At 41.8% G+C, this 27,607-nt stretch overlaps 1 protein-coding gene across 4 annotated transcripts in view; it reads left to right on the forward strand.

Annotated features, from left to right (window-relative positions):
* The window catches only part of SEPTIN9 (septin 9), a 296,825-nt gene that overhangs the window by 126,670 nt on the left and 142,548 nt on the right, over window positions 1–27,607 (forward strand). The window contains exon 1 of one of the 4 annotated variants that reach the window (XM_058174062.1): window positions 7,458–7,897. The exons of 2 other annotated variants lie outside the window; for them this stretch is intronic. In XM_058174062.1, coding sequence (XP_058030045.1) covers window positions 7,843–7,897 — 55 coding nt within the window. In that variant the 5' untranslated portion in view covers window positions 7,458–7,842. Of the gene's footprint in view, window positions 1–7,457; window positions 7,898–22,584; window positions 22,768–27,607 lie in introns of those variants that run through there. One more of the 4 variants, XM_058174063.1, reaches the window with a different exon arrangement.

A 27,607-nucleotide genomic window follows, 5' to 3' on the forward strand; every position in this document is an offset into this window, starting at 1 on the left:
TCTGCGCAGGAGCGGTGTTACGTGGGAGCTACGGGTAGTCTGCATTCTGGACTAACTGAAGCCTCCGAGTGCACCTAAAGGGGAGCCCCATGTAGAGAGCATTACAATAATCCAAGCGAGAGGTAACGAGCGTGTGAGTGACTGTGCACAAGGCATCCCGATCAAGGAAGGGGCGCAACTGCCGAACCAGGCGAACCTGGTGGAAGGCCCTCCTGGAGACGGCCGTCAAATGATCTTCAAATGACAGCCGTTCATCCAGGAGGACACCTAAGTTGCGCACCCTATCCTTTGGGGCCAATAACTCGCCTCCAACAGTCAGCTGCGGCTTCAGCTGACTGAATCGGGATGCCGGCATCCACAGCCACTCCGTCTTGGAGGGATTAAGCTTGAGCCTGTTTCTCCCCATCCAGACCCGTACGGCCTCCAAACACCGGGACAGCACTTCAACAACTTCATTGGGGTGGCCCGGGGTGGAAAAGTACAGCTGGGTGTCATCAGCGTACTGCTGGTATCTCACCCCGAAGCCACTGATGATCTCACCCAACGGCTTCATATAGATGTTGAACAGAAGGGGCGAGAGAATCGACCCCTGCGGCACCCCACAAGTCAGGCACCTCGCGGTCGACCTCTGCCCCCTGTCAACACCGTCTGCGACCGGTCTGAGAGATAGGAGGAGAACCACCGATACACGGTGCCTCCCACTCCCAATCCCCCCAACCGGCGCAGCAAGATACCATGGTTGATGGTATCAAAAGCCGCTGAGAGGTCTAATAGGACCAGGGCAGAGGAATAACCCTGTCCCTGGCCCTCCAGAGATCATCCACCAATGCGACCAAAGCTGTCTCCGTGCTGTATCCGGGTCGGAAGCCGGACTGGAACGGGTCTAGATAGACGGATTCATCCAGGTATTGGGGTAGCTGTCGCGCCACAGCACTCTCTACAACCTTCGCAACAAAGCGAAGGTTGGAGACTGGACGATAATTACCCAAAATAGCTGGGTCCAAAGAGGGCTTCTTGAGGAGGGGTCTCACCACCGCCTCTTTCAAGGCGGCAGGGAAGACCCCTTCCAACAAGGAAGCATTGATAATCCTCTGGAGCCAGCCTCCTGAGTGGCCAGTACCAGCCAGGAAGGGCACGGGTCCAGTAAACATGTAGTGGCGTGAAGCCTCCCCAACAACCTGTCCACGTCCTCGGGAGCCACAGGGTCAAACTCATCCCAAACAGACTCAACAAGACGTGCCTCCTCTCCCTCGCTTGGATCATCCCAATTTCGGTCCAGACCATCCCGGAGCTGAGCGATTTTATCGTATAGATAACCACTAAACTCCTCGGCACGTCCCTGCAACGGGTCATCCCGCACCTCCTGATGAAGGAGGGAGCGGGTCACCCGAAACAGGGCGGCCGGGCGGTTATCTGCCGACGCAATGAGGGTGGAGGCGTAAGAACGCCGCCTCCTCATTGCCACTAGGTAGGTCCTAGAATAGGTCCTAACTAGTGTCGATCAGCTTCGAACGCTGGACCTCCAGGTGCTCTCTAGGCGTCTTCTCCGGCGTTTCATCTCCCTCAGCCCCTCGGAGAACCAAGGGGCCGGACGAGATCTGCGCGGGTCAGAGGCCGCAAAGGCACGACACGGTCCAAGGCCCCAGCCGCGGCCTGTTCCCAGGCCACGACTAGTTCCTCAGTCGTGCCGTGGGCCAGATCCTCAGGAAATGGCCCAAGCTCCGTCAGGAACCTCTCGGGGTCCATCAGGCGCCTGGGGCGGGACCAACGAATAGGGTCCGTCTCCCTGCGGTGGTGGGTGGCGGTTCGAAGTCTAGGCGAAGGAGAAATGATCGGTCCATGACATTGGTTCTGTTACTATATCATCTAATACCAGATCATTTAACCACTGTCCAGAGATATAAATCAAATCCAGCGTGCCTCCCCCCATGTGCGTAGGGCCATCATTTACTCGAATCAGGTCCAAGGCCGTCATGGAGGCCTGGAACTCCCGAGCTGCAGTCGATAACAGGCCAGCTGATGGCAGGTTGAAATCCCCCATGACTATAAGTCTGGGGGTCTCAACCGCCACAGCGGCGAGTACCTCCAACAGCTCGGGCAGGGCTGTGGTCACGCAGCAAGGAGCCAGGTACGCGATCAACAAGCCCAACTGATTCCTATGGCCCCACCTCACATAGAGGGATTCACAGCCGGCAATCTGAGGAACAGTGGCCTCCCACTGACTAAAGCATGACTTTAGAAATTAGCTCAAGCAAAAATTAAAAAGGGGGGAGATTAGGAAGGGGTAGAATCTGTGTCCCTTATCTGTATATGATACACTGCACCCCCTTTGCACTATTGTTTCATCCGATTTGCGATTTGGCTTTTTTTGAAAATGTCAGGTCAGATGCCCTCCAGAGATTCCTCATTCCTGCCCCATGACTATCATGTTCTTCACAGTATGTGGTTGTGGACTAGTTCTGCATGGCAGCATTGCAGTGCAGCATAGATTACATATTATGGATAGATCAGCAGGGAAGGAAACACTGCGCTCTTGAAATAAACAGGGCTGCCTGCTCCCTCCCATAGACCCCACATAGGCACCTAAAGGCATGGAGCTTTTTAAATTACTATTATTTTGAAGGGAAAAAAGTGTTGCAAGGATCTTAACCTGGCATATGTTTTCAGTGTGGTCTGGAATCCTCCATCAATTTTCTGTTGACAATTGTGTCTGTTCATCCATTCTTACTTGGCCTCTTTCTCCTTGAAGGCGCAGGGCAGCAGGGAGTTGGACTGATGTATAAAAAGTAGCACAAAGTCTCAATATAAACTAGGATTTCCTTTGTTTTTACAAAATGATAAGCAGGGTTTTTTTTTTAAAAAAGAGAAGGAGGAGCACCAATAACATGTACAAATTGACTCTTATCCCACAGTTGTCTTCAGATTGCAATTGAAATGCAGACGTGTTTATTGATTTCAGGGACCTTTAAAATTTAAGGGAAATGAGTAATCAAAATGTGTATTAGGGGCTGAGGGATGGGTAGGTCAGTATTACAGGTAGTCCTTGACTCACGACTACGCTTGGAACCAGAACTTCCAATTGCTAAGCTATACAGTCATTAAGTGATTTACACCAGGTTTTGCAATCTTTTTTGCTACAGTTATTAAGTGAATCATGCAGTCATTCAGCAAATAATGTAGTGGTTAAGTGAACCCATCTTTCCCCATTGACTTTGCTTGTCAGAAGTTGGCTGGGAAGGTCACAAATAGCAATCATGTGATTGCAATGTAAATCACATAAATATAATGCCAAGCACCCACATTTTGATCTGTGACCACAGGACATTGGGACAGTTGTAAGTGGGAGGGCTGCTTGTAAGTCACTTTTCTCAGCACTATCATAACTTTGATTATGTCACTAAACAAATGTTCGTAAGTTGAGAACTATTATACATTTTTTAATTGTGGGCTGGGACAGAGTTTAAGGACACAAAAATGTAAGACTATCTTCTGAAATAAAACTCAGCAAAACCAATGAGCCATTCCTCAGTCATATATCCTACAATTGCCACTATGTTGATCTATGGATATTCTCACCCTTACTTGCCATGATGACTTGGGAGATGATGGAATTGTAATCCACCACATTTAGTGGGCATTAAGCTAGTAAGGGAGGGGACTAATATAACACCTTAGTCTAAATTAATATCTAAGTAAATTACTTTCAGGTTCTTTCTTCTATTCCATTCACCCTTTTGCATAAGCGTACAGAATGAAAAACAGCATCCAGAAGGAATTGTTTGGTTTTTCTTTAGCACTGCAGGAGAAGGAAATAGAAGGGTTTCTTTCAGTCCCAGCAACGAGGCAGCACTGGGCATTTGCCAACCAGTAGGTATCTTTGCATCATCTCCTGGTTGATTCAGTGGTGATAAAGAGATGCTAATCACAGCAATTCTTCAGAATTAAGGAAGTGATGCTAGTTTTGCCCTCAAGAGTAATGCTGCTGGTTAGAAATCTACTGTGGCCTAACACTAATTTTGTTCTGAAATACACCACAGGCTACATTGGAGAGAATTCTGGCTCTTACCTGTTTTCAAATAGTCACCTACTGTTAATATAAATGGGGACTATGTATTTCACAAACACTGACTGCAAACAGAGCTAGATGGCAAGAAGCTATTCGGAATGTTGCAGTTCAGCAGTCCCAAAATTAAGCTCGGAAACAGCTTGAAACATTCAAGGCAGGCAAAGTTCCCTTATTGCTCTTTTTGATCTTATAAAGTATGGCAGACACATTTTTTCCCTACCTTAGATTAAACAGGATCCTGCTGAGGGCACTATTCTGATAGCTTTTCTTTAAAAAATAAAACAATTTTGTCTCATCTAAAATTTCCTCTATGTCATGCTGTTAATAAAAACAGACATTAAACATGGAAAAGTCTCACCAGCGCAGGAAAGATTGTGTCACCATAGAGAGCTCAGACCCACCTTCAGTTAACATTAATATGTAATTTATAAATAACAAACAGATGTTCTTAGTATGTTGAAAACATGTGTGAGCATGTAACAGAAACTCATTGCCCTATCAGTAGATTTGTCCAGCTTGCTAGAGTGCATGAGGAAAAGCCATCTAAATAGCCTCTTAAATTCTGTAACTATTTAAAATATTTTATCCTATTTTTCTATTTAAAGGACCATTTACAGTGCCGCTTTAAAGGCATAGAGATTTATTTATTTATTATTTATTTATTTTATTTTGTCACATCAATATATGTAGGTATCATACAAAAGATTATATAGTATATAAACACATATATGAGTAAATATAAGGAGGTATAAGCATATATATATATATAGGAAGAAGAAAAGAAAAACAATAGGACAGGGACGGTAGGCACGTTTGTGCGCTTATGCACGCCCCTTATGGTCCTCTTAGGAATGGGGTGAGGTCAATAGTAGAAAGTTTTTGGTTAAAGCTTTTAGGATTATGAGAAGAGACCACAGAGTCAGGTAAAGTATTCCAAGCACTGATGATTCTGTTACAGAAGTCATATTTTCTGCAATCTAGATTAAAGCGGTTGACATTAAGTTTAAATCTATTAGTTGCTCTAGTATTATTGCAATTAAAGCTGAAGTAGTCTTTGACAGGAAGGACATTACAATAGATGATTCTGTGAGTTAAGCTTAGGTCTTGTCGAAGGCGACGGAGTTCCAAGTTTTCTAAGCCTAGGATTTCAAGTCTGGTGGGATAAGGTATTTTGTTGTTTTCAGAGGAATGGAGAACTCTTCTTGTAAAATATTTCTGGACACGTTCAATTATATTGATGTCAGAGATGTGGTGAGGGTTCCAAACAGGCGAGCTGTATTCTAGAATTGGTCTAGCAAATGTTTTATATTTAACTTCTTTTTATGTATTTACTACAGCCTTAGTCACATTTCCTCCAGAGAGCTCAAGGCAAATGTACCATCATCTTGAAATAGGCTAGCATAAGAGAAAGTGTCATTCTTCAGATTTAATGGTTGAAGGCAAATTTGCAGCTGAATTTCCCCAGCTGCAGTCCAGTCACTCTAAAACACTTGAAAAGGTTTGTCTTTTATTAGCATCTTACATCCATGTGACAACCTTTTAAAACTCTTCAGAAATAAGTTGCTTCTTTTACTAGTCTTTTCATTAATTGGTAACCGCCGTGACAAAGAAATGACTTTCTTATACATGAAAGCAAAAATAGCAAGCTGATGGTTGAAGATGAGGGTGGGGTGGGTGGGGGATAGTTGCGCTAAGGGCGTGAATGAGGAATAGAGCTACATGTATTTTTGTGCTATTGTTAGAGGGAGAAAGCATGGATGTATCCCTGAAGTCACCAGGAGCTCAGCTTGATTGTCCGCTTACAGTAGGAAGCAGAGATCATTTTTGTATAAAATAAAAAAAATGCCCAGAAAATGCATTGAGCAGAAGAGGAATGATAAGAACAGAATGGCCATGGCATAAAGCAGTTTTCCCACTACTGTCACCCTACAAATGTATTGGACTACAACCCACCTCCCCTTTCAGACACAGGTGGGAGGCTCACCCAATTGAATCTTTAGAATAACAGAGTTGGAAGGGACCTTGGAGGTCTTCTAGTCCAACCCCCGGCTTAGGCAGGAAACCCTACATCACTTGAGACAAGTGGTTATCCAAACCTCTTCTTAAAAACTTCCAGTGTTGGAACATTCACAACTTCTGGAGGCAAATTGTTCCACTGATTAATTGTTATGTCAGGAAATTTCTCCTTAGGTCTAGGTTGCTTCTCTCTTTTGACTAGTTTCCACCCATTTTTTCTTGTTCTGCCCTCAGGTGCTTTGGAGAGTAGCTTGACTCCCACTTCTTTGTGGCAACCCCTGAGATATTGGAACACTGCTATCATGTCTCCCCTAGTCCTTCTTTTTATACCCAGTTCCAGGAACCGTTCTTTATATGTTTTAGCCTCCAGTACCCTAATCATCTTTGTTACTCTTGTCTGCACTCTTTCTAGAGTCTCAATGTCTTTTTTACATTGTGGCAATCAGCACTGGATTGCACTTCACGGGATCTTGATTCTGTCCTAACACTGGAGTGTTGCAAAGCTCTATTTATTTATTAGATTTTTAATCTAACAAAAGTAACTCATTTCCTGGATCCTTACTTAGAATTCCTCTGGGGTAGCCAGTCTGTCTGGAAAGTGTAGCTCAATGGCCCTGAAGGGCACCATACTTGTATGTTGGGGAGGGGAGGGAGGGGTGATAGACTGCTGCAGTCATTCCTAATTACTAGCCCAGTTGTATTTCTCCATGCATTGGCCTGAAGGTCCTTTAAAATTATCCCTTGCTCAGACTTTAAACACTGTTAACTTAAGTTTTACTCTCCCACCACCACCTTTGCCCCTCTTTGCTTTTCCAGACTTTCTAGTTCAACCTCCCTCCCGGGATGGTTTTAATGCTTAACAATGAATTGCTCCCGGTAATGCTACTTTGATTTCCTTGAAGGCACCGTGAGATGAAAAGAAGACGGATGGTTTGCTTCAGAAACAAAACGGCGCTGGTCTGTTGGTGGGCCGGTGTCGAATTGGGTCCTGGGGCTACCAGAAGATTACTTGTAAATATTCGCTTCTGCTAACAGGGTGTCTGAACTTTTCAGCTGCACAGTAGATGTTAACTTTACTTGTAGTGAATGGGTTTTAGAGTACTTTAGTGCAATAAAAATACACACACACCCACTATAATTTTTCTCCTGCATTTGTAGGTACAGGGCATATTCACGTTAATGGAAGAGGCTATAGAAGTCTGCCTATTCTCAAAAATTCGTTTCCAGGCTGCCGCAGGGCGGACAGGCGGAGTGACCCGAGTTTGTTCCTTGATGCCAGCGGCCTCAAGAGGCAGGACGACAGTCCCCTCCCCCGGGCTGGTGGTTTTACGGACCGGATTGTAACTGGCAACGCTTTAGGACGGAGCGAGCTCGTTCCTTTCTTCCCTCCCTCCGTCCGGGCCAAAGAGCCGAGCCGCTTCCTCGCCAGCCTCTGGTCGGCGTTGCCCTGCTCCGGCTCGGCTTGACAGGCGTGCGCCGCAGCCTGTGCGCAAGCGGGGCTGCCAAGTGTGGAGGGGCGGGGAGGGCCACGACTCCCCTTCCTTCCTCCATTCATTTGACTCTCTTCAGCGGGACGGAGCCACGGGGCGGGGGGCTCTTTGCCTGCGAGCGCCTCGCGGCCGACTCTCGACCTCCCCTCTCGCTGTTAGGGGGCCTTCCGAGGGCGCCCAGCTCTCCGTCCGCGCTCCGGCCTTTGCCGAGAACCTCGGGGGAAGCGAAGGCGGCGTTTCCAAGCGCACGGCGACCGGCTGAGCGAGGCAATGTCCGATCCGGCGGTCAACGCGCACCTGGAAGGGATCATCTCCGACTTCGAGGGTAGGTAGATCGCGAAGGCAGGGAGGGAGAGGGAAGAGGAGGAAGTGGGATCGACCCCCAGATCCACCCCCCCCTCCCGCGGCTACTCGGGCGCCGTTTTCCGCTCGTTTCGCGCGTGTGTTTCCAAATCCAAGACAACATCCCCTCACTCGCGGTAGCTATAAGCCAGCCAAACACCCGGAGCAGAGGCCGATGTTATTTTTGGGATGGTGGGTGGGACCGCGGAGCCGATCCCCCGTGCGGGATGCGATCAGCCTATATTGGATTGCGGCAGGAAGGGGGACTCCAGACGTAGTAAACTAGACGTAGATGCGGGTCGGTGAGGCGTAAAGGCGTGAGAGTTGGCTGGTTCTGTTTTGCCCAGGTAAATGCTCCCATTTTAAAGTGGAGTTTTAATTTAAGGATGTATAAATGTGAGACGCATTTTCCCCCCTCTTCGGAAGAAAGCTTTGGGTCCCATTCACGCAGGCAGGACCTGGGCCTGGCGCTCCACTTTTCTTGTGTTGCAGCGGGAAAAAAAAAAAGAGCGAATGGTTAATCGGGAAAAGTCCTGTTTTCTTCTGTTCCAACAACAGCCTTTGCCTGTTATACAGAGAGAAAAATGAGGTACCCCTTGTCCTGAGATGCTTGTTCACATATCTCACCTGGTAAATGTTCATTTACCTTTGAAAGAGTGTGTGCTGCGCCATGAACCTCTTGAGAGTGTGACCCTCTGTTTCAGGGTGTGTGTGAGGACAGGGACCCCCACCTCCAAGCTGTAGCTACGGCAGCGCCTTGTAATTTGTTGTGGTCCAGACCAAAATGAGTCTGGAAGGTCCCTTCCCTCTCCTTCTCCCTCCCCGTTTGTTTTGGTTGGCGGTAGTTGCATGCCCACCCATTCTGAAAATTCAAGGCTTAAGATTGTGTGTGTGTACTTTTCCCTGTTCTGTCCAATGGCTTCTGATTTTCCAAGGCAGAGAATCAGGAAGGCCTTTAGAGAGTTTGTGTCTGTCTGTCTTTTGGGGTCCTTTGGAGGTACAGTTGTTGGATTGTTATCAGAACGTAAAATCTGGTTATGTTCTGGCTTCAATCCAGTATTCTGCTGTATTATTGTGACTAGTGGAGCCTTGTAAACATTTCCTTTCTCTTTTTGATATTGAAAGGTGTTTTTTTTTAAAATAACTTAAATGTATCCCAGTCACAGAAATGGCTTCTTTTGTTTACTGTCTGCAGGGAGCCATGTCAGGTCTGCCTGGTACTCTTTTGCACTGTTGCTTTCACACTGTTGTGGTAACTTGAGAATCAAAACTACAGAAGGAAGGGGAGGGGGAAACGCATCTCTCTCCCCCCCCTTTGATTGTAAAAAGCCGATTACACAAATTTTAGGGCCTCTGCTGTTCCTGCAGCGGATATGGTATGCCGTATCTTGAAAACCTCAGCTTTAAAAGAGAGAGTTTAAAACATAGAACTGAATGCACTGATGCTACCATTTCTGATGCTGCAACTTTGGGTGCAGCCCTTCTTCACATGGTGGTGCAGCATTCAAAACCTTGACCATTTCCAGCGAATAGAAGCTGAAGTAGCAGATAATGAGGGAGGCTTTTCCAATGAGAATTCAAAAAACTGCTATTAGTCAAAGCAGATCCTTTTGCTTACTGGCTTATGCAAACCAGGAATGGACAACTGGTGATCTTCCAGGTATTGCTGAACTTTTAAGTACCATCATCTCTCTGTACTGACCTTGGTATCTGAAATAGTTCCAGTTTGGCCTTTGGTAAGCATAGGTTCCTTGTCCATAATGTAAATAATGTATATAACATCTTTCATTTCCTTCTGCATAATAATGATGATTTATGCAATATATAACAATATCAATAATGCAGCATATAGTGCAATAGTAATAAAAAGAGAAAAGACACCAATTAAAAGCAGCGTGTAAGCCAAGAGCTAACTAAGGAATTGAAAGTGCCTTTAGTCAATAAAAATATTTGTAGCCAGTACTAAACAAGTGCAACAGAGATGCTAGATGATTGCCTCTAAGGAGGCACTGCTTTAAAAAGTAAGTCATTCTCCCTTGTAGCTAAAGGCAGCTGGTCCTATTTACTAACATTTTAATTGAACTACAAAGCAAATATGAAGTCAGTGAAGTTATTTAGAATCAAGGGGGTGATGAGCATGGTTGCAATGTGAGTAAATGTGATCAGACAAGTCCAATTTCCAGCAGATTTCTGCATAGTAATAGCAGTTATGAAGTTATATTTGTATCCGGTTTCATGTATAGTAAATTATAGCATATAAGGAATTGGAAATGTATTTCAACCCATGGAAATATTTTGGGGGGAGGGGGTGCACACCAAATGAGGTTAGAGAAGCTGTGAGCAATTTTCCCTAGATACTAAATTTATTGCCTTGATTCCTTTCATTGTTTTTTTTTTAACCCTGCTTTATTGTGAGGTTTAAAAATGGCCTCTATCAGGATCTTAGAAGTTATTTTAAAGCCTTGCTGAAGTTTGCTGAAGTGACTTTTTTAAACAGAAAATAGGAGTGACTTCATGAGGAGGGAGAGTAGGCCTTTTTGTTGGTAGCATTGACTCGCCTTTGAAAACAGTGCTACATGGCAATGAGATTTTAAAATAGCTTCCACTGATGTCAGTTGTTGCATAGCCTTGTTAAAAGTACATGGAGGTTTTTTTGTTTTTTTTGAGGAGGAGGATTGAAAAACTGAGGGTGGCAGTCTTATTCCTTTCCAGAAATGGTCTTTCCTTGATAAAAAAGTCTTCTCCCTGTCTGCTGTGAGTACTTAAAACCACATGCACTGACATAGATGCAAAGGCAGGAAAAACTCACATTCAAAAAGCTGCTGATCGGCAATAAGGAGCTTCGTCTTTTCTAGGCCTATAAATGAAATTCGGGTGGATCCAAGGACAAGGACAAAGTCTAAGAATGGGCAAATCTGGGGAACAAGATAGCGAGCTGAAAGACGGACTTGGACAACTTGGGCATCATTCAGTTGTGCACTTCAGTGCTAGAATTCTGAACCTTGACTGGGAGTTAAAATCATCTTCCAGAATTTACAGCAAATACAGTCACACCTAATGGGCTACCAAGATTGGGGATTCTCCACGGGACAGCTTGGACTTAAAGCCACATATCTCACATGTCAGCACTGAAATGAGCAAGAGATCTCCAAACTGAAAAATAATCAGGTCCAAATCTGGACATTCTTTTATGGTATGTTTTTAATGATGGCATATTAAAATTATTCCCACCTAAAGCTCATATATATGGAATTCACATAGCAACACAGCCAGTTTAGAGGGCATGCAATCCATGTTTCTGCATAGTATTTTCTGATTTATTTACCCAAACTAGTACTCCATCAGGAATTGGGATCACTAAGATGGAAAACAATTTCGGTGAAATATATTTGCTTATTGGTTAAGATTATCCATCTCCCCACATGAATCTGGTTTATAACGTTAATCAACAGCTTCATTTCAAAATGGAAAAGATTACTCTTTCAGAAATTGAAATACAATAGTTTCTCTAGTTTTGGAGAATATCAGGCCTTTTGTGAAAGAGGGAGAGATACAGACGAGTTCAAAAGACTCAAGATGGTATCATGGCTATATGGTTGAAACCTTTCATATTTGCAACACATCTAGGAATGGATTTTCCTCACATAACCGCTTTTTTGACTTTTAATTCCCTCAGAAACACCACTTTCTTAGACAACCGATATGGAAAGTGAAATGGAATAGACATTCCTGATTGGAGATATTTTTGAAAATCATCAATCTGCATAAATTAGACCAACTTAATATTTATATCCTATTATAGTTCCACAATTTAGAAGAATCTTATTCTATGGCCGCTTTAAAACTCACCTCACAACCATCATAGAGATGGAGTTTAAGAAAATGTCATATGCCATTACTCTTTGCTCAAGAGACCACAGTTCTTGTATATTGTCAGTTTTACAGGAATATCTCCTTTGGCCTCATAATCTTTAATAACAAAATTCTCAAAAGCCTCAGATTTTTTAATTATTTATTTTCCAACAGAAATCCATCCCTTTCCCTAAATATTACAAAGTTTTGTTTTATAGTCTGTAAAATTTAGCAAAGGTAAATAAGCCAATGCCCAAGTAAATTGTACCCTATTGCCTACCTAATTTACTTTGCAATGATCAATGATCATAATAAATAACATTTGTCTAGCTAGCTATCTACATACTTCAGGAATCCCCAATCCCCAGGCCTTTTTGCAACTGGGCTGTGTGAGCGGTGGACAGCTGGACTTGTGCATGCATCGGGCTGGTGCACACGCACATATATGCACAACATCACTAGCTGAGCTGCGTGTGGATGCGCGTGTGTGCCGGCCCACCACTTGCACAAGTTGAGCTGCATGCGCACATGTGTGCCAGCCTGCTACTCGTATAGCCTGGTTCCCCTCTCCCCCCACCAAGTGGGCCACCAAGCCGCGAATGTTGGAGACCGCTGATCTACTGCATGTTTATTAAATTTACCGCTAATTGGGATTAAGGTCTAAATTGTGGTTTAATCACGTTTAGTCAAATCAAACAAAGCACAATGGGTGAATCAGCACTATAGAGAGGTTTTAGTTGAGAATTAGGAAAGACCAAGAAATCCAACTCTTTCCGGGGTTGATAAATGGCTTGTTGCTTTACCATTTTCTCTCTCTCTCTTAGATAACTTGCAGAAACATGTGAGGATTACTAATTCATTCCTATTCTGTGGAGTTACGAAGAAGTTCAGTGAAGGGCATTGGTAGAACTCTCAATCTCTTTGCTACAACTAATATTTTAAGTTGCAAAATTGTAAAGTTGGGCCTTACTCCGGAAGTCAGGTCATAGCCTCTGATGATGATCTTTTTTTCCCCCTTTAGTTTCGCTATTGCAAAACTTATTTGGATGGGGGAATAGTAAAAATGTAAAGGTTTCCCTGTCCAGTCCTGCCCTATTGTAAGGTGCAGTGCTCATCTCCATTTCTTAGCCGAGGGACCCGGCGTTGTCTGAAGACATTTTCTGTAATCATGTGGCTGGTATGGCTATATGCCAAAGGCACACAGAACACTATTCCCTTCCCACCGAAGTGGTACCTATTAATCTACTTGCATTTGCATGCTTCTGAACAGCTAGGCTGACAGGGGCTGGGGCAGGAACGGGGGCTCGTCTCATTGAGGGGGTTGTATTTGGAAGATTTTGACTTTGTATTTCCTTAGATATAAATTGTTAGACTTCTCTCTGCCTGTAAAGAACAGAAAATAAAATCCTACCAGTGACAAGCTCCATCATGAAGTGGGATGATCAAAAGTGCAAAGCAGTTGAATGGCTTATACACAGCATTGATTGGAAGCTCTCAGGATGCTGTTGTTTTTGTCCTTGGAAGCAAAACAGAAGGTGTAGTGGGTCACAGACTTTGGCCTACCCCCTGCCATGTTTTCTGCTCGCAACTGCGGTATGCTCTGTTCTCAGAAGAGTAGAGCATTTTTTTTATTTCATCTACACAATGGGAGATTATTGAAGTATGGAAACAGCTGCATCTTCATTGAAGCATGGCTTCTGGCCACAACTGGAGCTCTCTTACTCAGAAGTTCAGTGGGCAGGTGTGAGTAGGATTTGACCTTTGTCTTGGGAGCCCAAGAGATCCACCACTCCTTTTGTTACATTGGACTGGAGGATGGGAGCAGAAGCGAGGGAAGCTGGAAAAACTGAGGTGGTTGGCCACCGCCTCACATCCCTTTGGCAACTCAGCAGAGTTCAGGGCGTATTATTTTCCATTTAGATACAATCAGAACTGTATTATGTTATTATTTTCTTAACCTAGAAGTACACGATTTTATCCAGCATGGACTACTCACGTAAATTATATTCTGATTCAGGACTCTGTAGCCAACTTTCATGTTGTGTTTATACTATTGCTCAATATAGGAATAGACTGAATGTCAAACTTGAATTAATGGATAACGTGCTTGGGTTATTATCTTCATATGTTTTTATAATCTTAAAGTCTAGCCCAGAAGTAAATTGTATAGATGTTTACAAGCTATGACTCCCAGCATCCCTAGCCAGTGTGTATACTGTAGTGGTAAGGGATGCTGTAAATTGTTTTTGGGAGAGTCGTAGATTTTTTCCATGCAAATTAGAATAGCTCATAGCATGTCTCTGTCATTCTTCTTCCCCAGCATTTATCACTACCTACCTACATTCCTTCCTTCCTTCCTTCCCTCCCTCCCTCCCTCCCTCCCTCCCTCCCTCCCTCCCTTCCTCCCTCCTGAAGTTTCTACCAGAGTCTGTAATCAACCACCAGTTATTGCCTTTGATTATAAAAAAAAAAAAGACATGACTGCTTATATGATACATTGATACACATACACACACATACTATAATTCCATGTCAATGCATTGGTAACTTTAGTTATGGTTCATTTCTTTAATGTGTTAATCTGTAAGAAATTATTCCATAGATGTATATGTTGGAGACTGATTAAAAAAAAAAAAGAATAAATTCAGGTTAAAGTGTAAGAATCCAGTCTTGCCAGCTCAGCTATACATGTAAAACTAAGCACTTGACTGGCCATAAAAATATGTCGCTGTTTCTTAACATGCAATATAAAGATACCCTCAAAACAGCTTGACAGGAATTTAAGGAACAACAACACACATTACTGGAGAAAATTAATCTTGTTTCCACAATTTCCTGCATTGGCGTTTGGCTGCTATGCTGTATTTGAAGTACAAGGTTATTTTTCTCAGTTTTTTCAGAAGTAGTCCTAATCCTATCAGTCTTTGGAAATGAAACATTGTATTAACCAAATAAGTAAGTAAATAAATAAAACTAGTTAATAGGAGATTAAACTGGAATTAAAAACCTTTTCTCTTGTGCTCTCAGTCTATTTATCTTTGAAGTATGTGCTGGCTTATTGCTTAGAACTTGACCCAGGCTGAGAACTGAGTTGTTTGCTGCGTATTAAGACTGTCACACTTTAGCTGATAAATTGCCCTCATGTGGTAATGTCTTGTTATAGAATAGAATAGAATAGAATAGAATAGAATAGAATAGAATAGAATAGAATAGAATAGATTTTTTTATTGGCCAAGTGTGATTGGACACACAAGGAATTTGCCTTGGTGTATAGGCTCTCAGAGTACATAAAAGAAAAGATATGTTCATCAAAAGTCATAAGGTTCATCAAGAATCATAATCTTAATGATAGTCATAGGGTAGCTGTTGCCTATTCAGATTAAGTTGGACTATTATTCTCAATCCAGGATCTTTAGTGCTGGACTCTGTCATCCCCAACCATTAAACCTGATAAAAATACTAGTTGGAGTAATAGTCTAGCACGTTTGTAGATCCCGGAATCGAGGAAGGCTAATTTGGCCTCTCCTTTGCCAAATGGGCATCTCTCTTTTTCTCCAACTTTCTGCAGTCATAGGACATGGCAAGGCTTTGAAGGCATTTCCTTTCACATTTGCCCAGCTTTCACCTGTGCTGGTATTCACAAGCTCTAGAGTGTTAGATTGGCTGGACACAACAGCAAAGAAATCAAAGCTCCTGATGTGAAATCCATTGCCACACCATGCCAGAATGCTGTTCTTTTCTGTTCTAGTCATGCCCTGAACTGAAATTCAATCTCTGCAACTGGCTTAGCATGAAGAGATATTGTATATTGTTAAGTGTTCGGGACGTGCATAGAGATTCCAGGAACTTTGTTCATGTTCCATAAAAAGTAACAGATGCTCATTTCAAATATTTCATTCCTGAAGGATCCTTATGTTTTTGAAAAATATGCCAGACTTCTCCATCCTCACCTCCCTTACTCCCCCTAAGTAGCAGTATAGCAACTTTGTAAGTCACCCAGAATCATTGATTGAGATGGGCAGTAAGTAAGTGAGTGAGTGAATGAATGAATAAATAAATATTTAGAAGAATGAACACCTTTCTGTCCTCTTTCTCCTTGAAGTCATAGGCTGTGGTTTTCCTGGATCAAAATCCATGATTGTTAATTGACTCTTCAATATAAATACAATAAAATCATATTAGTTCCAGTTGGTTGCTTGGGAATGACAGGCTGTAGAAAAAATGTGTACTAGATAATAAATGTCCAAGGAAATGGGTGAAGAAGTGTATTAATATTTTGCTTTTCTTCCATGATGGTATTTGAGGTGGGGTAAGCAGGATCTAAATGTAGGTCCACTTACATATTAATAGCAAAGTTGGAGAAGATGTCTAGGGAAAATTGGGTTGCTTAATATATTTTTTTTATCAAGGATGTGAATGAGTTTCCTTATTCCTTTTAATATATATTGCACCATCCTGTTGATGAGGGAGAACCAGTTTATGCAGAGTATCAACCCTGGCAAATCTTGTTGGCACACATAGATATGTAATCTTATAATAATTTCATATTAGAACACTGAACCGATATAGATAGAAATATTGTAAACAATCTAGTAAATATAATGACATATTATTTATTAAGAATGGCCAACTTCTTAATAAATGAATTTATTAAGGGGATGATTCAATCCAAGGTTTATGCCACAGCCACACCTTTGACCCAAGGTTAAAAGACGTACAGTGAGGGTTTCCGATAGCCAGCATCTACTTTGAGAGTGTCTGAGAAGTTGCTGGTCCTATAAAGTAAAGCTCGGCTGGATTTGTAACAATGCACATTTTCTGATGATGCCCCGGAAAGCAGTCATCTTGAATAACAGTTAATGTAATTAGGTGAGTGAAATCCAAATTAAATCCATCAGTTAAGCTACTGAAGTTTGCAGATGACACAACAGTGATTGGTCTCATTCGAGACAATGACGAATCTGCATATAGACGAGAGGTCGAACAACTAGCCTTGTGGTGCAACCAAAACAATCTGGAACTGAACACACTCAAAACCGTAGAAATGGTGGTAGACTTTAGGAAAAACCCTTCCATACTTCCACCTCTCACAATACTTGACAACACAGTATCAACAGTAGAAACCTTCAAATTTCTGGGTTCTATCATATCGCAAGATCTCAAATGGACAGCTAACATCAAAAACATCATTAAAAAAGGACAACAAAGAATGTTCTTTCTGCGCCAACTCAGTAAGCTCAAACTGCCCAAGGAGCTGCTGATCCAATTCTACAGAGGAATTATTGAGTCTGTCATTTGCACCTCTATAACTGTCTGGTTCGGTTCTGCAACCCAACAAGAAAAACACAGACTTCAGAGGATAATTAGAACTGCAGAAAAATAATTGCTACCAACTTGCCTTCCATTGAGGACCTGTATACTGCACGAATCAAGAAGAGGGCCGTGAAAATATTTGCAGATCCCTCGCATCCTGGACATAAACTGTTTCAACTCCTACCCTCAAAACGACGCTATAGAGCACTGCACACCAGAACAACTAGACACAAGAACAGTTTTTTCCCGAAGGCCATCACTCTGCTAAACAAATAATTCCCTCAAACTGTCAGACTATTTACTGAATCTGCACTACTATTAATCGTTTCATAGTTCCCATCGCCAATCTCTTTCCACTTATGACTGTATGACTATAACTTGTTGCTGGCAATCCTTATGATTTATATTGATATATTGATCATCAATTGTGTTGTAAATGTTGTACCTTGATGAACGTATCTTTTCTTTTATGTACAATGAGAGCATATGCACCAAGACAAATTCCTTGTGTGTCCAATCACACTTGGCCAATAAAAATTCTATTCTATTCTATTCTATTCTAAATGTGGCCACTTCAGCGTCATAGTTTCTGTGCAGATGAAGATCAGAAATGGAGAGAAAGAGACACACCAGTGTAATGAAGCAAAGATCGTTGGTCTTGATTTGTTTTCCTGGATTCTTAGTCATTTGGGACAGATGTATGTAACCCAGATGATTCTAACTCTGTGGAAAGAAACCTTTTGCCTTCTGGTTCCTTTTTTATTAAGCACCAAACAGGAAATATAGGAGACAACCACGTCTTAAAAATAAGTTGCACCATTGCATGGGAAAGTTCTGTGACAGCATGACATGGAGTTTTATTTGGATAGTGCGTCTTGCACCGGCACCATTTCATTTCTTTGCAAAGCAGGAAGGTACAGAACTGCTGCAGCTTGTTCCTGGAATACAAATATTTGTCAAGTTTTGGTTGCACTAATGAGTTCATACAGAGCTATTACAATATGTTAAGATTTGTTCCTACTTAGGTAAACTAGAATTTCTGCTTAACCTTGCAATTCTGATTGTAGTCTGATATATTTCTCCTAGGCAAAGTTTATAATTAAAAGATTTATCAGGTATAATCTTGTTCAGCATTGATTAATTCTTGGCCATTGGCACAGGGGAATGCATATTGTTCATGAAAGATGATCTCTAATACTATGTGTCTTTTTTTCTTCTCTGTTATTCTCAAGTAAATAAATTACGTATATGAACTGTTAAAAGTTTGGATTGGTGATAGAAGGTAATACATGACTGTGAGGTAATACTCATGATAATACATGAGTATCCACTAAATAGGGTCAAATAGAAACAAACAGAAACAGCCTGACTAGGTGGCTCAGTGGTTAAGACACTGAGCTTGTCGATCAGAAAGGTCAGCAGTTCGGCGGTTCGAATCCCTAGTACAGGTCTCCTGCATGAGCAGATGGTTGGACTAGATGACCTCCAAGGTCCCTTCCAACTCTGTTACTGTTAGACTGTCTACAGCTTTACTGATGAACCGTACTTTGGGTAAATGTATACACATAAATTTATCTTTGAGTTCCTCAGATTAGGAATTCTAGAAATTTACTTTTAGAACTTAAAAATATTTGTTATTATGGACGTATAATTTGGTCTGCTCTTGGCTTAGTGGATATGTGAGCAGTTCAAGAACAATGGTTTAAAAAACCACTGGTGTAACATTATGAACCCAGCCATTAACTGGTTAATTTTATAGTTCCCAGGCAGTAAATCAACTATGGACCCTTTCAGTGTTCAGACACAGCTGGTGGACAATTAGGCTACCTGTGGACATCCTGCGAGGGGCACAAATTATGACCCATAATGATGCAAGTGTACTATTGCAAAAATTTTGTGTAAATGCCATTGTACATGTGTCATTTTGGCATCATTCATCTGTGTGGTGAGGCCCAACCTTCCTGTGCCAATTCTATTTTTACAGTTCAGCCAGGGTCCATACTAGTGTTTCTCTTTGGATCAGCCAAATAGATTTAATAGAATAGAATTTTATTGGCCAAGTGTGATTGGACACACAAGGAATTTGTCTTGGTGCATATGTTCTCAGTGTACATAAAAGAAAAGATACGTTCATCAAGGTACAACATTTACAACACAATTGATGATCAATATATCAATATAAATCATAAGGATTGCCAGCAACAAGTTACAGTCATACAGTCATAAGTGGAAAGAGATTGGTGATGGGAACTATGAAACGATTAATAGTAGTGCAGATTCAGTAAATAGTCTGACAGTGTTGAGGGAATTATTTGTTTAGCAGAGTGATGGCCTTCGGGAAAAAACTGTTCTTGTGTCTAGTTGTTCTGGTGTGCAGTGCTCTATAGCGTTGTTTTGAGGGTAGGAGTTGAAACAGTTTATGTCCAGGATGCGAGGGATCTGCAAATATTTTCACGGCCCTCTTCTTGATTCGTGCAGTATACAGGTCCTCAATGGAAGGCAAGTTGGTAGCAATTATTTTTTCTGCAGTTCTAATTATCCTCTGAAGTCTGTGTTTTTCTTGTTGGGTTGCAGAACCGAACCAGACAGTTATAGAGGTGCAAATGACAGACTCAATAATTCCTCTGTAGAATTGGATCAGCAGCTCCTTGGGCAGTTTGAGCTTACTGAGTTGGCACAGAAAGAACATTCTTTGTTGTCCTTTTAAGGACATTCTTTGTTGTCCTTCCTCCCTTTAAGGAGGAAGAGCAGCCATATTTTATTTGTCTGCCTTCAGGTTATCTTTATCTTAAACAATTCTATAGGAGTCAGTATCCTGACATCTTTGGGAATGGAGATCCATATTCCTTGAGGTCATTCAGGAAATTGTGTAATGTAGGTAAGGGACATTTCCTGACATCTTCCTCATCATAGCACATACACCCCTCTCCACAAAGAGGGAAAAGGTAGGGAAAAATTGTCCAAGAATGGCTGAGCTAAAGTCCTGTAGTAAAAACCTAACAGGTTTAGTGGGTATCTGATAAAGTTGAAACTGGCCCTGACTTAGCATCTCCCAAATGGTAGATGTAGTATTTTCTCAGTGCTTGTGTATAGTTTCAGCAAAAATTAAAGTCGTATAATAATAGTATAGGAGGAACACGAGTGTCTACATATGCAGATGTTTACACAGAAGCTAGGAATGTCGAGAGGAAAACACCTTTCTCCAGGTTTAACTATTGTCCATGAGAGTCAATAACCATACAGTATACATCTCAGGGGTGAAATTCAGCAGGTTCTAACAGGTTCTGGAGAACCGGTAGCGGAAATTTTGAGTAGTTTGGAGAACCAGCAAATACCTCCTCTGTTTGGCCCCAGAGTGGGGTGGGAGTGGAGATTTTGCACTATCTTTCCGCTGCCACGTCCACCAAGCCACGCCTACCGAACTGGTAGGGAAGATTTTTGAATTTCGCCCCTTATATATATATATTATTTTTAGAATCATGAATCCTGCTTTACTTCCCACCCACACCCTTCCTTAAAATGTGTTGCATTTTAAAACAAATCATCTGGAGTTTTATTGAAGACACACATCTAATACTTCCTTGGAATTCTCTTCCCACTTATCTGCTATATGAAGAAAACAGCTGTTGATTCAGTGCTTCAGGTTCTATATATCATCGATGTGCTAAACTTAGTAATTTCAATGCTGTGGGGAATGTGTATTGTTTTGGTGGGTAGGAGGACCTGAATTTGCTATGACACAAATGTTAAGAAAGGAAGGGAAAACTACCCAAAATTTTGAATCATTTCACTCCTACAGAGTCAATATGCAGTTATAGAACGGAAGAGACTCTCTTATCACTCTTGGAAAAGGAATGAGACATTCCTTGCATACTAATAAATTGATTTCAGCATTACAGCTTTTCAGCAGAAAGTGTTTTGAAAAAGGCAGAATTCATTTTCTTCACTTTCCTGGTACCATCAGGCTTAGCTTCTTTAGATAAACCGGTATTCATTTGTGTTATTTTAGAAATATGATGCAAATAGCTTTTCTGCAGAGGAAATTGGAAGAGCTAGACGTCAGAAGCAGTGTTGGTTTCAAATTTTTTTACTACGGGTTCAAGGGGTGTGGCTTGGTGGGCGTGGCTTGGTGCATGTGGCAGGGGAAGGATATTGTAAAATCTCCATTCCCACCCCACTCCAGGGGAAGGATATTGCAAAATCCCCATTTCTTCCCGATAAGCTGGGATTTGGGAGGCAGAGAATAGATGGGGGCGGGGCCAGTCAGAATTTTTACTACCTGTTCTCCGAAGTACTCAAAATTTCCGCTACTGGTTCTCCAGAAGTGGTCAGAACCTGTTGAAACCCACCTCTGGTCAGAAGGAAGTAATACGTACTGTGCAAAACATATTTTCTTTTCTTGTCCTCTTTCTCCTTTTTACGGCATATTAATTTCAAAAAGCTAAAGATAATTGGAGACAGTTTGGAGTGGTGGTTAAAGGTACCATGTTAGAAATTGGGGGATCTGGGAGTTCTAGTTGTGCCTTAGGAATGAAGTCAGCTTGGAAACTTTGGGCCATTTACAATTTCACAGTCCTAGGAAAACAGCATGCACAAGCCATGTCCATAAATTTTGCCAAGAAGATTGTAGTTGATTTGTTCTGTACTGTCAGTCACTAGGAGTCCAAACTGACTTGAAGGAACAAGGAAGAGAAATAGACCTGGTTAAAACTGAGGTGGAATGCCATAAGGATATCCCTAGACTTCTTGATAATGAAACATTGCATTCTTGAGTTATTTATTTCTCCTCTTCAATTTTTATGACTGCCCACTTAACCAATTCAATTCTGTGTAGCTTTCACTCTCCTACTTAAGTCTGCCTTGGCTACAATACCGTAACTACTAAATAATTTAAAATATAGGCAATTGTATAAGTTTTCACTTGGCTAAACATGCTGTCATATATTTTGTCAGCCTCTGGATGCAATAAGTTACACAATCCGTTATGTAGAAAACACAGGAGGCATAGAATTCTCACAATTTGCTCTAGAAGATCTAGAAGAGAAACAAGATTAGGGCAATTATATATCCGAATGCCAATCTAGCAAGGTGGATGATAATCGAAATGATAATCAGGGTTACATTTCATGTTGCATTAACTGTAACTATAGTTTTATGGTTACTTATTTCTGAAAAACACATGCTATGCATATATATCACATTATAGCTAAGATAGCACTTTAGAAAGAACCTTGGATCTCCTGGTTTAAGAAGTTTATCTTCATTGCAGAATGGGGATTTTATTCTGGATTTGATCAACTGTAGTTGCCCCTTGCAAAAAAAAAAAAAAAAGGAGGAAGACTCGCAAAAGTCCTCCTTTCAGATCCAAAGTACACTGCCTCCTTTTGATCTCAGTTATCCAAATGGGATTTTGCCAAGGCTGGAAGATTAGGATTGATTCCTCATACTGCCTGAATTTGTGCATTGCACTTAGTCATCTTACAAACTTTTTGGTTTTATCTTAGATATTGTGTAGAAGATAAAGGTTCCCCTTGCACATATGTGCTAGTCATTCCTGACTTTAGGGACGGTGATCATCTCCATTTCAAAGTCGAAGAGCCAGTACTGTTCGAAGACGTCTCTGTGGTCATGTGGCCGGCATGACTAAATGCCAAAGGCGTGTGGAATGCTGTTACCTTCCCACCAAAGGTGGTCTCTATTTTTCTACTTGCATTTTTTATGTGCTTTCAAACTGCTAGGTTGGCAGAAGCTGGGACAAGTAACGGGAGCTCATCCCATTACGCGGCACTAGGGATTCGAACCGCTGAACTGCTGACCTTTCGATCAACAAGCTCAACGTTTTAGCCACTGAGCCACCACGTCCCTTAAGATATTGTGTACACCTTATCATTTTGTTTTGTAGCCCATGCTTTGTGGCTTAGCAGGATATGCACTCCGCCGCTGTGTCTTATTTAACGAAGCATGGGTCAGCCAGTTGAAAATAACCATTGTTCTGCATGACGTAGGAACTGAATTTCCTGTACATCACTGTACTGATTTCTGGATATCATTCCTGCCTTCAAAGGGCTGTACTGTCAATCACGCTTTGCATAGTTGCTGTGAGAAGAACTTAGACTTTCCAATTTACAATGATCATCTGCACACTTGTTGTCTCTGACTGCATTACATATCATTAAGTTGAAGCTGCCCTTAGTCACTACCATCAATGGCAAAAGGCTGATGTACTAATTTGGTCTGGCATGAGCAGCTGTTCACAGTTAATATGTATGATATAAACTGCACGCACAAGAGTCTAGAGCCACTGTTGCAATCAGTGCAGCATCTTGGACCTTGTTCAGAATATTCATGCTATTAACACTTGCTCATTTGCTCTTCCGAGGCTTCAAAAATGGGCTTGAGGGGACAGTCGAACCCATCTGTCTATGCCATCCCCTACTTACTTCTTGCCTGCATTATGAGTTGGTAGGGAGGAGCAATTGCAGAATTTTGTGCTCAGTGTGAGTCTTCAAAATCCTAGTCACATTGTTAAGTCACATTGTTCTTTCTCCATTTTGAGGAGGCATTTTGTTGGGCTACAAATTTTCTCTGCCTGTTCTGCAGAGTGCATCATTCTTAAAACCACCCCTTCCCCTAAATCAGGGGTCTCCAACCTTGGCAACTTTAAGACTTGTGGCCTTCAACTCCCAGAATTCAGAATTCTGGGAGTTAAAAATCCACAAGTCTTAAAGTTGCCATGGTTGAAGACCCTTGCCCTAAATAAGTACACTGTTGCAGAATAAAATCCCTGAACCAACTTGCCAAAGGAAGAGGAAGGGAAGTACCTTGGAAAAAAGTTGATAATTACTTGGCTGGGCTGAACTTCTCTGATCAGTGCAAATGAAGGGAGGAAAAATAGTAGAAAAGTTGTACATCACTTCCTTCTTTTATTCATACATAAAATATTTCCCTAGAGAATCAAATCAGTATGTGTAGGAGAAGAGATGAGAATGTGGGATGGGTTAGAATTGAAAGGAGGTGCAACATCGTACATAGAATATTCATCTCTGAGATGCTGGATAGACAGGACTGGCAGCTGTGAAGTCAAAGGTGCATATTGCTGCCTTATCTACGTCAATCAGAGGCCTCTTTAGGGCTCTCTCAGATAGAAATTGATGCTTTACACATAATATCACTTACTTCCCTTAGGAATGCTGTTCAGCATGAAGGCCAGATGGTGTCCATTTAAAGTCTTTCAGGACCAATTCATGCAGTCCTGGACTTTTTATTATAATTGAGCCTGGAATTTTAGTCTTAAGTCATTGTGACTTAAGTGAGGGGTTCATATGATTGCCTTGCTCAATGACCACAATCCAAGCTCTCTCCTTTGTAGACATGCCTCATGGGGTGTGGAAGGCCCTGGGAGACCCATTGCCCAACAGAATATAGAAAGCTGCTGCATTCTGGGAGGCATTGACTGGCTGAGCCCACCAGTGCATGGATCCTCTCTCCACCCCGTTCACATCACATGATTTGGAGAAGGACTCTTCCAAACCTTCAGTGGGAGAATAATGGCACTCACTAGCATTTTTTTCTCCAGAGAGGGTAAAGCTGGCAGTCTGAAAGGCTACAAATCTCGGTGTTCTGAAATGCTGAGGCTCAGAGCCTTTCCAAATGTTGACTTTGCTAGCATTTTTACCAGATTTGAGGCCCATTCCCTCAATGTTCAGGAAGATTTCCCTTCCCTAAACAGAAAGGAGGGGAAATGGATTCAAATCCCCTGCCTCCTCCATTTGCTTGGAAAGCCAGCAGAGAAGATTGCAAATGGTGATCACATGACCACCGATTGCAAAGAGCGATCATTTGGCAGCCAGTTGTAAATTCAAACAAGCATCCAAAATGTGGCCATGTAACCACCAGGGTAGGGTGGCACAATATTTTACCCAGAAGTGATTTATGGGCTATAAAGCACCTGCTCCTTGACTGCCTACTAATAGTTGTTAAACCACCAGTCATAAGTTGAGAACTATCTGTACTTAAAACTTCTTTCACTATCCCATATTTGTCAAACAACTGAACTGCCTGTATTTCAAAATTATTCCAGTATCTAGCATTCATCTTCTTTCTTGGGGCCTTCTAGGGCTGCTTCCTCTGTTGCAAGGCAGGGCTAACCTTAGCTTCCCCTATTCTAATGCAATGTAGGAGTTAAAATCTGTAGTTTCTGAGACACCTGTCTAGGCCAGCCATTAGTTAGGCATGTAAGCCTGTCACATGCCAGGCAAATTCTCTTCCTACTGTCATATTCCATATATTCCTTATTTGTTTATTAGTCCAAGGAAGTTATTGTATGTTCTAGCAATGGGACATTGGCATAATGGAAAGAAAGGAAGGAAACAGATGGTTTGAACTCATGACCTTCTGTACCATGTCCCACAGAATGTAGTGTGAAGTTAGTAGGTATATGGTGTCAGATAAACGTTTTCTCCTTTCCTCTGACATCCTCCCAAAGTATTTTACAAATACACATATGCTTCCATGTTGGGTCAACGCTATTTGCTCTGCTGGTTTCTATACTCTGTTCTAAACAGTAACAATCCAATGTCAGCATTTTTTCAGAGATAACAGATGTTTCCCCCCAAAACATTGCCAAGGTTATTATTTCCCCCCCCCCTTCTCTTTCTATGTTTTTAAGGGTTGCTCTGGTTTCACACTTTCTTGGATCTAGTATTTGTTGCTTCTCTGTTAACTATCTTTGAATGGACCATGATTGCATTTCAGTTTTCTTTAAATGAGTGCCTCCCAAATGGTTTGTAATATGAGGAGAGCACTAGAAAAGGGAACTTTGGTCTGCCTTTTATTGTTTCAAGCCACTTCTCTTGCCCACCCTCTAGTAGCCCAGTCATTATCGAAGGGTATGGCAATATTGAAGGATAGTGAAAAGGGATGAGAATTTTAACTACTCCAAGAACAATCCCAATCTTCTCTAAGAACAGACCAGAAGTCCTGATCTTCAGTATTTCCAGGGTTGTCAAGTTTAAATGACTAGTTGCTGATCCTTGAATTGGTAGAAACTGTATGGGTATCACATCCAGTCCCTATTCCTGATCCATATACTGCAATGGCTGCCCTAGATTTGGCTTGTTGCAGGTCTATGGTATCTGGATTTCATGGGTCCAAGATGTGCAAAGCAACTGGTGAAACCCCTTCATCTTTGCTGCCCTCCCACTTTGTGAATGCCACCAGAAGACATGAAACCAGTAGAGGGATTCTATCAGTTCGGACTGGTTCGGGCACACCATTAGCTCTGACTTTCAGCCATGATTTTGAAGTGGGCCCACTCACCCACCCCTGTGTTATACTCACCTATATTTCTGTTTCCAAAGCCCAGCTGATTGGTGCAGCCGAATGGATTGCCATGCCTCAGCTGTTTTTCTTGCCGGCAGCAATGTGGAAGGTGCGTTTTCTCCAAACTGCGCATGTCCGCTTAGCGAACTGGTTGTTAAACCGGTAGGATCCCACCCCTGCATGAAACCATCTCTTGAACATGACCACAGTCTGGAGATCTGGGTCTTAAGGGGTATGTGTTGACTTTGGCAGGGATCCTGTGCTTTACTGTCTGTTGTAAAGCAGAAGAGAAAATGTTTGTTGCCTATTCTAAAGTTCAGTGGATTGCTATTGAGAAGTCTTGGAGTCAGGAAGTGATAGGTTTTGATGCTCACATGCTCAGTCATGCTCTCAGGAGGGCAAGAGTTCTTCTGAGTTCTCTCTTTCTAAACTCCTTCAGCTTTTTCACTGGGTTGTGCAATGATGTATTTTCCATTTGGTCAGATGCAAGTGATTGGTGGTCTTTAGAGCTTTCTTAGTCAATTTTGTCAGGTCTCTCCTTGACAAATCAAAATAATTTCATTCATAATTTAAAATTCTGAAATCTCAAAGGGAGGGCATGTTTGCTTTATCTTTTTAAAGGGCTGCTTTAATAATGAGTCATTAATACCACTTGACAAAATGATAGCGGACTTGAATGTTCAAAAAAACATTTATACAATTCTTGAATGGTCTTTACAAAAACTCTCCCAGTTTAGCAAATCTAGCAAATGAGAATGGTTTGAAATTGGAAAGGAGTTGTCTATGGCCAAGGTCAGTTTGAAGGTTGTTTTCTTTTTCTTCCAACTTTACTGCTTTTTTAAAAAATAGCAAGATTACAAAAGATTAACAGAGCACAAAAATTCAAAAGTAAACAATGAAGGAAATCATGAAATACTAAGATTAAAAAAACCCACCCAATCCTAGACAAGCTGAGTTGGAGTTTATAACTTGCTCTTTTAAATCAATTTTTCTAGCCCTTCTGGTGTCCTTGGATGCATGAGATAAAGGATTCAAAGAATTGACAAACTTATGCAAGCCTTGAATTCAGACGCTGAGATTTTTTTTTTTTAATTTGAATTTATATCCCGCCCTTCTCCGAAGACTCAGGGCGGCTTACATTGTGTTAAGCAATAGTCTCATCCATTTGTATATTATATACAAAGTCAACTTTTATTGCCCCCAACAA

This window comes from Ahaetulla prasina, chromosome 2 (assembly GCF_028640845.1).
Source record: "Ahaetulla prasina isolate Xishuangbanna chromosome 2, ASM2864084v1, whole genome shotgun sequence".
Classification (NCBI taxonomy): domain Eukaryota; kingdom Metazoa; phylum Chordata; class Lepidosauria; order Squamata; family Colubridae; genus Ahaetulla; species Ahaetulla prasina.